At 32.9% G+C, this 13,069-nt stretch overlaps 1 protein-coding gene across 1 annotated transcript; it reads left to right on the top strand.

Annotated features, from left to right (window-relative positions):
* Window positions 1-553: 553 nt before the first annotated feature.
* LOC127722049 (uncharacterized) lies at window positions 554-1,835 on the top strand. Its single transcript, XM_052228899.1, has one exon. The coding sequence runs from the start codon at window positions 588-590 to the stop codon at window positions 1,803-1,805; it is 1,218 nt and encodes a 405-aa protein (XP_052084859.1). The 5' UTR covers window positions 554-587; the 3' UTR covers window positions 1,806-1,835.
* The last annotated feature ends 11,234 nt before the right edge of the window (window positions 1,836-13,069 follow it).

The following is a 13,069-nucleotide window of genomic DNA, read 5'->3' as shown; positions in this document are numbered from 1 at the left end:
ATAAATTATACAAGACATCTCATAAAGTTTTTGTTTAAAATATATCTTTAAAAATATATATAAGATATCTTATAAGTTATATAAGATATCTTATTTAGTTAATTAGATATCTTATAAAGTTAATAAGATATCTTATAAAGTTAATAAGATATCTTATAAAGTTAATAAGATATCTTATAAAGTTAATAAGATATCTTATAAAGTTAATAAGATCTCTTATAAAGTTAACATGATATCTTATCAAGTTTTTATTGATTGATGATTGTTTGACGTCCAGTGGCAAATATTTGATGCTTGTTCAGGACGAAATATAGAAAGATATTATAAAATAAATAAGATATATTTTTTGAACTTCAAATCAAATAAGATATCTCATGACGAATATACGATATCTAATATATTTGGTAAGATATCGGATTGACTATAAAAGATATCTTGGAATTGAATAAATATTAAAACGGCTTGCCATAATCTTTACCGATAAATAAGCCCAATACTTACATATATATACGAGATTTTGAATTGACACGGAAGATTGTAGTTTAATGTTACACTCGGTGACAACTTACAAGGTTGTGAAAAGTAAAATGTCAGATAAAATTGTTAATGTAAATGATTGGAAGTATACAACTTTGCAATATTTGTATGATATGCGCGAATCAGAATGTGCAAGTTATGAAAAAAACAGAAAAGCAATAACGGAACGCAAAAATGCATTAGAAGATGAAATTGAGAGGTATGCTAATAAAATGTTACAGGAGTTAAATAAACCGTGGATGAAGTTGAACGAAACAATCACCAAACAGGAAAAACAGCTTCTTCAAAGTGATCTCACGTTAGAAAGAACCTTTATTTTACCAACAAATCAAGTGCCGCAATTCTCTGATGGAAATCTGTCAGAAGAGTGCATTTCAAAAATTTTTGGCAGTTTGGTCAATAGGAGCTATATAAGTGAGGAAATTGAATTATCAAAAATTAAATCGTATGACACGGATGTTTTGTATACTAACCCTATATGTCCTATTAACGATCAAACTTTACTGATTGGCTGTGCTGCAGATAAAGTTCTAAAACAAGTTACAATGGTGAAAAAGTGTAAGGAAATCAACGCATTGCAAGAAATTAAAGTTTCTTCTATAATTGCACAAAGCTCCGGGAAAGTGATCTTATCGGAATCAAACGATACGTTTTTAAAACTACTAGTAAGTGATGGATCATTACAGCAGTTTGTTGATTTCAATCCATTGATTCCAAAAGGAATATTCATAACGGATGAAAACGAAGTTTTTGTTGGACTTCGAGAGAAAACAACGAATCCATTCGTGATAGACAGATATAGCGAAAGACAGGTACGTCATTTAGACTCTCATAGCAGAACAAGGCACATATATGAATTTGATGAAAACCAAAAAAGGCTATTCACCGTGCCATCCAGAATTATTGCTAGCAACTTGAATATACATGTTATTGATACTGAAGACGAAGATAATGGAAGAATAATTACCTTAGATTTTCCTGGAAATGTCCAATGGATCTATAATGGACACGCATTTTCTAAATACGCGTTTTGTCCGAATGATTTTGCATTGTCTCCTCAAGGATATCTGGTTGTTACCGATACATATAATGACGCCCTGCACTTTTTGAATAATCAAGGTGACATTTTACTCTATAAAACACTTAGTATTTTTGGAATATCATTGCCTTGTAGTGTTGCGATAGATTTTAAAAGTCAACTTTGGGTAGGAACTGGCCGCGACAAAACAAAATGTGCAAAAGTTCATGTTCTGTCAATGTTCAAATGAATTATAAATAAATAAAATGATTTTGTTCGATTTTATTTGCAATACAAGTTTCCTTCCATTTATTTTCCTTTTTATAAAATTTTTAAGCTCATGATTAATGTAGTCATGTAAATGTTATCTCCCATTTATTGCAAAATTATGTCAATTAACTAATTCCTTAACTACTATCAAAGAAATTATCATTAACTTTTGTTAATAAAACATGAAAATAGTGGAATTAACTATTTTTGGAGTGTAAAAAATTCTTAGGATGTTTTAGATGAATTACATGGTTTTGATAGTCCTTCTGATTCTGTTGGCAGTTTTGGCTTTTAAACTCTTTACACTACACTTCCATACAATCTTAGAAAACAAAAGCTTTCCTATTTGATTAAATGGTCGTTTGATAAATCTGATTGCAAATATATTTGTTGTAAATCATTTAAAGCATTTTTCTCTAATGAGAAAGGTAAATATGCTAGATATACTTACCGAGGTGTGATGAGATGATTAAAGCTGTTAATTTTCTCCTTGATAACATTTACATGTATGTTCGTTTCGGCAATTAGGTCTATCGACAGGTTGTAGGTATTCCTATGGGCACCAATTGTGCCCCTTTAATATCAGACTTGTTCTTGTACTGTTATGAATCACAGTTTATGACCAACCTCAGTAAAGACCGGTTTAAGTTGTATTTAACGGATAAATTCAACAACTGTTACACTTACCGCTATCTTGATGATATCTTTTTGTTGAATAATCAAGAATTTTTCTAAATATACTGCCGAAATTTACCCAAAGGACGTTACTTTAAATAATTCAAATATAAACGGTAATAAAGTCCTTTCCTAGATCTAGATATTTCAGTTTCACAAATTTATGACAAAAGGAATCGTTCCCTGTTGTTAATTTTCTTCTTTTTTTTTTGGACGGTGATGTTCCTTTGGCACCATCTTACGGTATGTATATATCACAGCTCGTTCGCTATGCCCGTGTCTGTATTGACATTTCGGATTTCAATGAACGTTATCTAGTCTTTAGTTTTCTATGTTGTGTTTTGTGTACTGTGTCTGTTTGTCTTTTTCTTTTTGATCCATGGCGTTGTCAGTTTATTTGCGACTTGTGAGTTTGAATGTCCCTTTGGTATCTTTCGCCTCTCTGTTCTCTATGTATTACTGGAGACTTATTAAATCAGGAATTTCGTTACCACAAATTACTTAAAGGAGACCCACACGTAGCCTCTGGCTGTTGGCAATCCTCTTTAAATAAATAAAGAATTAAATTAAATTACTTAAAACCTTTACTAAATTCTTCAACAGATACAAAAATTTGGTTTGGATGTTTGGCTGTAGCTGTAGTATAAAAATAAGGAGATGAGGTATGATTGCCAATGAGACACTATCCACCAAAGTTCAATTAAAGTGGATGTAAGCAATCATAGGCAACCGTACAATGTAAAAAACTCATACCGTATAGTCGGCTACTAAGGTATATTTATTTTAAACGGGATAACACATCCTAATTTTTACGGAGATGTTGTTTACCGAGCCCGAAAATTTAGATACTATTCCGGTAAACTTATCGATCTTTTAAATAAACTTATTCTAAAAGGTTACCAATTCAGCATTGTAATTAGATCTTAGCTGTCAGTAACTGCGAGTACTCTCAGATCTGTACTTAGTATCTTTTTTGATGTGGGGATGTAAAAATACCCTGCCACGTCCGGTTTGTGTTAGATATTTTTCTGTTTTGTATCAATCTGATGAGTTAAGCCTTTTTCAACTGATTTTATAGTTTGTTCTTATGTTGTACTTTTACACCACTGTCCCAGGTAAGGGGAAGGGTTTAGCGCCAGCAAGTTAGTTAACATTTTACACAAATTACCACCACATTCTGTATGTGCCTGTCCCAAGTCAGTGGTTGGTTGTCGTTTGTTGTTGTACATCATATTTGTATTTCGTTCATTGTTCTGTACATAAATCATGCCGTTATTTTTATCGTGTGAATTGTTTTACATTTGTCATTTTTGGGGCCTTCTATAGCTGACTATGCGGTATGGGTTTTGAACAGCGGTATACTACTGTTGCCTTTATTTATTACTCATTGCTGAATGCCGTATGGTGATCTTTAGTTGTTAACCTCTATGTCATATGGCCTCTTGTTTAGAGTTGTCTCATTGGCAATCATACCACATCTTCGTTTTTTTTATTTCAGTAGATATATGAACCTACCGATTTGGGGAATTGTGGATATTCTTGTTAAAGTAACTGTCACATCTAACTTTTATACTAACGTTAGAGTTGACACATTTTGTCGTGAAGTATTTTTTTTACACAACAAATGCCAAGATATAATATAAGGCAACTAACTACTTTTAGAGGTTCCTTACTTGGTTGAGGCACATGAAATGGACAAAAATCATTTCCAATACGAAAGAAAATATTTGTTTTTCAGTAACAAAATGTACAAGAACGTTCTTTCGTCATTTGTTTACGAAAAAAGGACTTGGTTTAGTAATACCAAAATAATACACGACAAAAATAAAAGTATTTAAAACAGGGTTTAGAAATACCGTATCAAAAATGAATGACAGATACGTCAGCAGGCTACCAGTACATAATTTGCTGACACAGATATAATAGCATACATAATCGTTGATAAAATTTCTAACATTTTTCCTTATATTTTTTTCTTGCTTTGCTTGTTTTTTGGCAAGAACATGAAACTACTTAGTGACAATAATTAAAACGTTATATTAAGGACAACCCATTTTAACTCTCTTAAATTTATGACTGTATTTAAGAAAAAAACATTAAACTTTTAATTATAATACATGTTGTAACAAACCAAGCAAATGTAATAATCAGGAATAACAGCGCTGTGCTTGGTGGGTTACCTCTGTCGATTGGGAATTTGTTGGTCGTAAAAGATAAATTGATTGATTTTGGGGGGAGCCGGAGTGCTCGGAGAGAAGCAACGACCTTTGTCAGGAAAACTGACAAAAAATTATAGTCGGACGTACCTGCTACGTGCAGGGTTCGAATTTACAACCTCAGTGTTGACAGGCTATTGATAGTAGATAAACTTCTAAGAACACTGGACCACCAAGGCCCATTGGTCGCAAAAGATAATGGTAGGTAGATTGATTGTTTGCTTAACGTTCAGTGGCAGTTATTTTATGCATATTCAGGACACAAAAAAAAATTAACCAAAACTCTAAATATGTTAGTTCGGTAAAGAGGTGAACCGGGATGAACGGAAAATTTCAACTGTCACTGGTAAAAGAGGGTAAGCTTGGAAGGAACACAAATTTTGCTTTGCAATAGGTCAGCTTTGGGTTCTTCAAAAAGCTGTTGCAAGGTTTATACAGAGCGGGATACTCTAGCTTCACGTTACATCGGTTTCAACGTCTCCATTGCGATCGGGCGTGGCTGAGTATTTATACATCCTGCACAGACAAAACCGACACCCTACTTTAGTAAAAGTCATGCACTGTTTACAAGAGACCCATGCACAAATAAGATGGAACTGATAAAATAATTGATATACCATAACTACAGATATACCGCACCGAAAACTCAAGAGTAAATTAATGGCTTTCTTTAAAATTGGGAATACGAAGTTTTGAAGCATAAGTGAATTACATTAAGTGTATTCCGCGTCATATTTTAATGCTGAAAGGTGGAATGAAAAGACAGAACATTTTATATAGGTCACAAATGAACAGTATTAAATACAATAGTTCACTTATTAGAGGTTTTTTTTATTAATTAGATAGTACCATACATGTATAAATAAAAACTTATATTTTTACATGTATGCATTAATCTCCGATATGACTCGTTTTGTCATATATTGTGATTGACAATAGGGTTGAAGGGATGCAATTTGCGTACTATGTCCTTATCCAAATGCCAGCAATTTGAACTGTACTGATGAGATGGTTGAAACCAAGGGCAAACATTTTCGAATATAAAATGAGGAGATGCGGTCTGATTGCCAATGAGACAACTATCCACCAGAGTCCTAATCACGTGGACGCAAAATGCAATTGCATCATGGGAGCGTCGCTTCATTGGTCTCATTTACGTTGGGCCTGGGACTATACAACGTCTGTTGAATTTCGGGATAAATCAATTAATTAAAGGTAAAACACTTTTTGATGACATGAAAATATACAAAGTTTCCTTCAAAAGCAGCTGTCGTGCGCAAGTTGAAATCAAAACTGCCTACTAAAATAACTATTTGAGACCGAGAAGCAAACAAATGTAGTTCATTCCATTTAATTCAATCAATCAAGTCAATTTAAAGAGTCAAGTCAAATTTGGTTAGGTTTTTTATTTCAAGCCGAAGAGAAAATAAAAGGATAAATAGGATGAAAATGTATGGGCATTGAAGTGTTTATGCAACTGATGATAATAATTTATACTATATGTATTTATAATATTGATATCTTCAAAACGTACAATGTAGTACCTATGGATCAATCAATTGCAATAATTTGTTTAACCTTCCTATAAATTATAGTGTACATTTACCCCCACTCTATGGTTGAGAAGTATCTTTGAGTGTCGTTCTAATATCGCACATGTTTGTCAGTAGTTAAATAATACTGCACGTAAAAATTCTGTAAAAACCTCCCAGGTTGCATCTTCAATATTAAGATAGAAATTTCATAACTTTATACGAGGTTAATCTTTCAATAAGATGTCTATTTATATATCATAATAAACATACAATGTTAGGCCAATGTCAGAAAAATATAAACTTTTTTGTATGAGGCTGAGAAACTTGGGAAGAGCGAGGATGTACCGAGCCCTTCCTCAGTTTTGTGCCGAATACAAAAAAGTTTATATTTTTCTGACAGTGACCTAATATGGTTTTTATATTGCAACTTAAATTAATACATTGATAGCTATTTAAATTGTAACACAAATTTCAAACTTATATTCATAAATGAACCCCTGATTCTGGAAAAAGTGATTCATGAAGAAATTGACTGTGTTACTATATTAAGGAAATAAACATAACTAGTGTTATACATGAATGATTTTTGATGTCCACACTAAGTAACTTACTAATATTTAATAAATTGAATTTACAAACCAAATAATTATGGTCATGTATAATTGATGCTGAACATGACCATAAAAAGGTCCTTGCATTGACTTTCTATTCAGTACACACATCATAGCTCAATACCTAACTTTTTGATTTAAAACCTGAATGTATTGACTATATCACGAGAAATATTGTATCTGACACTGAACATCTCACATGATAAATTTGCACATTGCAAAATAGTCAATTCTAATCTGAATTTTAAATGGTAAAAAGATATTGAAAAATAACTCTTGATACTTAAGTAAAGAAACAAAAACGGGGTGTTCTCATGTGTCCACTTAAGATCATATGTAATTTAAACTATAGATTATGAATGGAAAAAATAAACGTTAAAAAGTTTAGAAACATCTTTTGATATGTGGGTTTACTAATCTAATAAATTCCAATTTAATTTGTGTAATTTAGATTGATTTGACCTCATCCGGTCAAAATTTATCCATTTTTACTTTTATACATGTAAAAGGCGTTTTTATTATATATAACATTTATTTTTTTTGTTCTCTTAAATATTAGACTGGAGTAAACCATATGAATTCTATTAAAAAAAAACAAATATCGTGCATTCGGAAATCGGTATCGACCTGATAATAATAAAGTAAAACCTTTACTTTATTATTATCACTGGTCCGTACCGCAGCCCGAGGGTAGCCGTCCTCCCCAAAACTAATAATTCGGTACCGGTATTGAATAAATGATACAGCACATGTTAAATGAGTATATATTCAGCTCATCAAGTATGCATTGATTATACTTAATCTCACTTGATTACAACTCCATTAGGATAACTTGACCCTGGACAGTTTTGGCTGTTACTTTCTAGGCCTTTTCACTTTTTTATGCTCTCATATATTTGTTTTTCATAGTTTTTGGCTTGTATAATCTCTCACCAAGCGTACTCGTTGAAGGTTATTCGAGAAACACATAATGCATCACGGGATTACTCTGGTTTGATACTTATTTGCATAAGTGATCGTTGTTCCTATTTTGACCTTTTAGTAGATAGTCAGGATATTCTTCACAAGATAATAAAGATGTAGAATACAAATGAGATATAGTTATTCACCAATGATCAATAAAGAAAATATCGACAACAGGCCATCGTATGTTCTCACATCTATAAGGTGAAATCCAGATTTAAGTTGTCAGTTTGTTTTCGATCTATGAGTTTGACTGTCCCTCTGGTATCTTTCGTCCCTCTTTTAAAGCTGTCGACAAATAAAGAAACCAATTACAGACATCAACTAGATCGATAGGTTGTGTGTTGATGTTTAACGCCAATTTAAGCAGTAGTGGATATATCGTGGCGTCCAGTTTTTATTGGTGGATGAAGCCGGAGTGCTCGGAGAGAATCAGCGACCTTCGACAGAAAACTGACAATCCTAGTCAAATAAGATCGGAATCAAAATAACCTGTTACATAAAGGGTACGAACTCACAACCTCAGATTTGACAGGCTAGTGGTTACTGTAAATAAACGCCTTATACCATTTAGTTGCCTTTGAACCAGTCGAAATATCCTGCCATTGAACCAGTCGGAATATCCTGCCATTGAACCAGTCGAAATATCCTGCCATTGAACCAGTCGAAATATCCTGTCATTGAACCAGTCGACCCACATTGCAGAACCTACCTATTAGATTTATTGTTAATTTGTTCTCGTCATAAATTTAAATGAATTAATTGTTTGTCACATCATTGGGAGGGGGTTCCTGGGATTTAAACCCCTCTTTTTAAAATGGCTGGATCCGCGCCTGCACATGGTATACGCAAACAGCATTCGATCAATCATACCGTTTGAATCGCGAGTCAAGAATCTTAATATGATTTTATCACATATGTTAACCCAAAACGTATTTGCAGGGGTGGATCCAACCATTTTTAACAGGGGGTTCCAACCATATGTTCCCATTCAGAAGCATTGATCGTAAAAAAAAAGGTTTCCAACCCCCTGAAACCCCCACCCCACCCCTTTGGAACCGCCACTGATTTGAATAATAGGAGGAATATGTTACCTGTTTAATCTTAAAACTACAGTAAAATGTTCTAAGGCCATCAATTATTTTTACAAATTATGACATTAACAAAAAATTCCCAATCACTTAAACAAAATCAGTACTTTTGAGATACCCTCATTGGTTTTATAAATGAGGGCTTATAACAATACAAGAAAACTTAACCAAATTGCAAAATGGCAGCATATTTGATCATAATTTCTGTTTAAAGTAACTTAAATACGGAAACGTATCCGATGTTGGTCCTGTTGTAAGAAACTTTATTTAAGACGTTATTTTCAATATAAACAAAGAAGCGCTATCTTCATGTATTAATGTATTTTCAAATTATAATGTATATAATCTTTTATATCTTAAAACGACGGAAACACAAAGTTCGCAGCTTATTATAATACACCTTATCGCTATTAGTTCTGAAATTGCACAACTTTTTCATGACGTCCACAAACCAGTTGAAGCTATCGGGGACTCTGTTTTAACCATGTATTGTGCATAAAACTTTTCAAAGAGACATGTGTAAACACTTCAAACAAAGCATTTTAATTACTTTAATTTGCGTTTGAAAAATTTGGATCATAAAATATCAAAATGTTCACTGTCTAAACTTTTTCCTCCCTCAGCTCTATGATTTTGATACACTTGACACAAACAGGAAGTTGTCTGAGTGACTGTTTTTCCGGATTGGACTAAATGGCGATAAATTGTATCTTCGTGTATCAGATACAAAATATCTGCCTGATTGATCAGGTGGGTTTACCCAGACAACTCATTGTTTTGATTGCGATAAAATCATATTTTGAATAAGCAGTAACCATCTTTTGGTAATACGATTAACAAATTTGCGGAAAATCATACCAGTTTCCTTCCTTATATTTCACTCAAAAACACCCCAAAAACGATACCGAAAAGATGGAATACTGCGAAAAGGAAATATTTGATATATTATTAGTTATACTTTTGTTTTTACTACTATTTACCATATAATCAGAATAATAATTTTTAAACCGTGCATGATAATATTGTCCATTTACAACATGGTTTCTGGCAAGGTAAAAAGGCGAATCTACGGAGCCCCGCTAGGGACATGCAAAGAAAAAATCTATATTGTGCGTACAATTTAAATATATTGTGCGCAAAATATAAATATATTGTGCACACAACATAACATGTTGTGCGCACAGAATAATATATTGTGCGCACAGTTTAAATATATTGTGCGCACAATTTAAATATATATTGTGCGCACAACATAATATACTGTGCGCACAAAATAATATGTGCAAACAAAATAAGTAAAACAGTTTTCCCTTGACCTTGACCTCATTTCATGGATCATTGAACAAGGTTAAGTTTTCGTGATTAAGTCGACATCTCAGATACTATATGCAATAGGTCTTCTATATTTGGTTGTATGGAACGATTTTAAGGTGTACATGTCTAGCTGGCAGGTTTCATCTGACCTTGACCTCATTATAATGGTTCAGTGGTCCGGCAAAGTTAACTTTTTGTGTTTTGGTCTATTTCTCGGATACTATAAGCATTTAGTTAAATGTATTTGGTGTATGGAATGTTTGTTATGTGTACTTGTCTGTCTGGCAGTAATTATCTGACCTTGATCTTATTTTCATGGTTTATTGGTCAATGCTAAATATTTCAGATTTTGTCTGTTTTACAGATACGATAGTAAAGGTATAGTTGAACTGTATTTTATGTATAAAATATTTATAAGGCGCGTATGCCGTACAAGGTTTGTTTCTGAGATACTTTTAGCTATTGGTTAACTACATTTGTTGTTCGCAATGATTGTATGGCCTACATGGCTGTCTGAAAGGATTTATCTCACTGATATCATGTACATTGAACATTGAATGTTAATTTGACATAATGTTAATTGATGTAAGCCTTGGGGTATAAACTTCCCTTTTTACTTTCAAAATAAATTCAATTATGAACACAAGATCAGGAGAGACGTTTCAGTATGCCCACTCGTGTTTTTTCAGTATGTCTATACAGACTTATATATGAGAGGTCAATTGGATGTGTATAGATTGATAATATCCTAGACCTGGGAACATGATTTCCATTTTTTGCAATTGAATTTAAACTAGCTTTCAGTACTCGAACAGCAATACTTTGTTTTTTTTTAATTACTACTATAAGTTTTGTGCCTTTTCTTCATTTGACGAATAAATCCATTTTCAACTATTTTTGTCTCGCCTGCGACCTGGATGCTTCACATTTTGTATACAGATACGTTATGTCACGAAGTTTCCGTCAAACATATGTCCATTGTCCTTGGCCTCATTTTCATGGTTCAGTGACTGTCACGTGAATTTCTCGCTTATCATAACTTTATTTGGTATATGGGTTTCATGTAACGTCTACATGTCTGTCAGACAGAGTTCACCTGACCTCGAGCTTATTTCATGGATCAGTGATTAAGGTTAAAGCTACGTGATTATGTCCGTTTCTTAAATACTATAATCAGTTGGTCAACTATATTCGGTGTATGGAATGATTATAAGGTGTACATGTCTGTCTGGCAAGTATCATTTGACCTTGACCTTATTTTTATGGTTCATTGCTCAATGTGAAGTTTTTTGTTTTTTGGTCTGTTTTTCAATTAGCATACACAATAGGTCAACTATATTTGGTGAAATTGCAAGGTGTATACGTCTGTCTGACACGATTTAACTGACCTTATCCTCATTGTCATACATTTGTAGATCTTTAAAAGTGTTAAGTTTCTGTAGTGCTTTTAGTAAACCTTCATCTTTTAGCTTTCAACATAAAATCAATGATCAGTAAAGCAGGCAAGACATTTCAGCGTGTGCACTCTTGTTACAAGTTATTCTTTGTTTATGCTGTTACAGCTTTGTCACAGTTTTGTGGATGAATGCTCGTTTATAAACATGTTTAAACTATAATATTTTGATGTTTGCCAGTTTCAAGATTGAGTCCGTAATTCAAGGCTTGCATCGATACCCGTCTGTCAAATTTGTTTTCGTTGATTGTGTCTTTGTATGGGCTATGGTGGATATGCAGTTGTCTCATTGACAATCGCACCGATCGCAATCAATCGAGCCGTAAGTATTTTAATAAATGATGCACCAAAATGGACCATATTTGGGGGAAAAAATGAATCATAATTGTTTCGTTTGTTTTCTAAATATTCCACTGAGCTATACAACTACATTGACTTTTCCTAAATTGCTTTGTAGCATTTCAGTTTCATAACGTATACGGACAACACTTTGTAAAATTTTATCATGAAATCGATCAAAAATAGATACTTGTGATCTATTGTCATCTCTCTTCTATTAATCAGAATGAAACTAAAACTTGAACTGAAACATTTTTACGCAACTCTTAAAATGTTTATATCATAAAAGGCATACTGTTCTAAGTCAGGAGCCTGTTGTTCAGTGATTGTCGTTTGTTGGTGTGGTTCATAGGTGTTTCACGTTTATAGATTAGACCGTTGGTTTTCCCGTTTAAATTGTTTTACAAAAGTCATTTTAGGGCCCTTTATAGCTTGCTGTTTGGTGTGAGCCAACGCTCCGTGATAAAGACTGTACTTTAACCTATAATTGTTAACTTTTAATACATTGTGACTTGGATGGAGAATTGTCTCATTGGTACTCATATTATACGTTCTGATTTATATATGTACTCAGTTTTACCTTAATTTGATCACAACTTCATGGTGAACTTCTTAGACTGATCACACCGTCACATTTCAATAATGAACAGTAAATTTTGGGTCAAAACCGTACTTAAACATGATCAAACATAGTAATCTTTTAATAAAGAACTTGTACGTGTACTTAGTTTTAAGTCGATTTGACTTACTTTACACTTTTACAATGACATCTTCCCAGAAACCACAGAATTTATTTAAGTTGATGACACTACAACTTCATCATAAAAGACTATGACCAAAACATTTATCCTAAAAAGAAACAGACGGATGGACAGACGCAAAGACTTTTAAATATAATGACCATCTTATATCGTCGACGGGGCATAACAAGATCAATGTCATGCATTGAGTAGCATTTCAGTCTTGTGTCAATCATCATAAACAAAATCTTGATATTTGCAGACATAAAGTATAAAGAAATAAGCACAAATAGTAGTTTTAAAATTG

Source organism: Mytilus californianus, unplaced genomic scaffold, assembly GCF_021869535.1.
Source record: "Mytilus californianus isolate M0D057914Y unplaced genomic scaffold, xbMytCali1.0.p SCAF_1, whole genome shotgun sequence".
Classification (NCBI taxonomy): Eukaryota; Metazoa; Mollusca; class Bivalvia; order Mytilida; family Mytilidae; genus Mytilus; species Mytilus californianus.
This window is presented reverse-complemented; position numbering and strand designations above follow the sequence as displayed.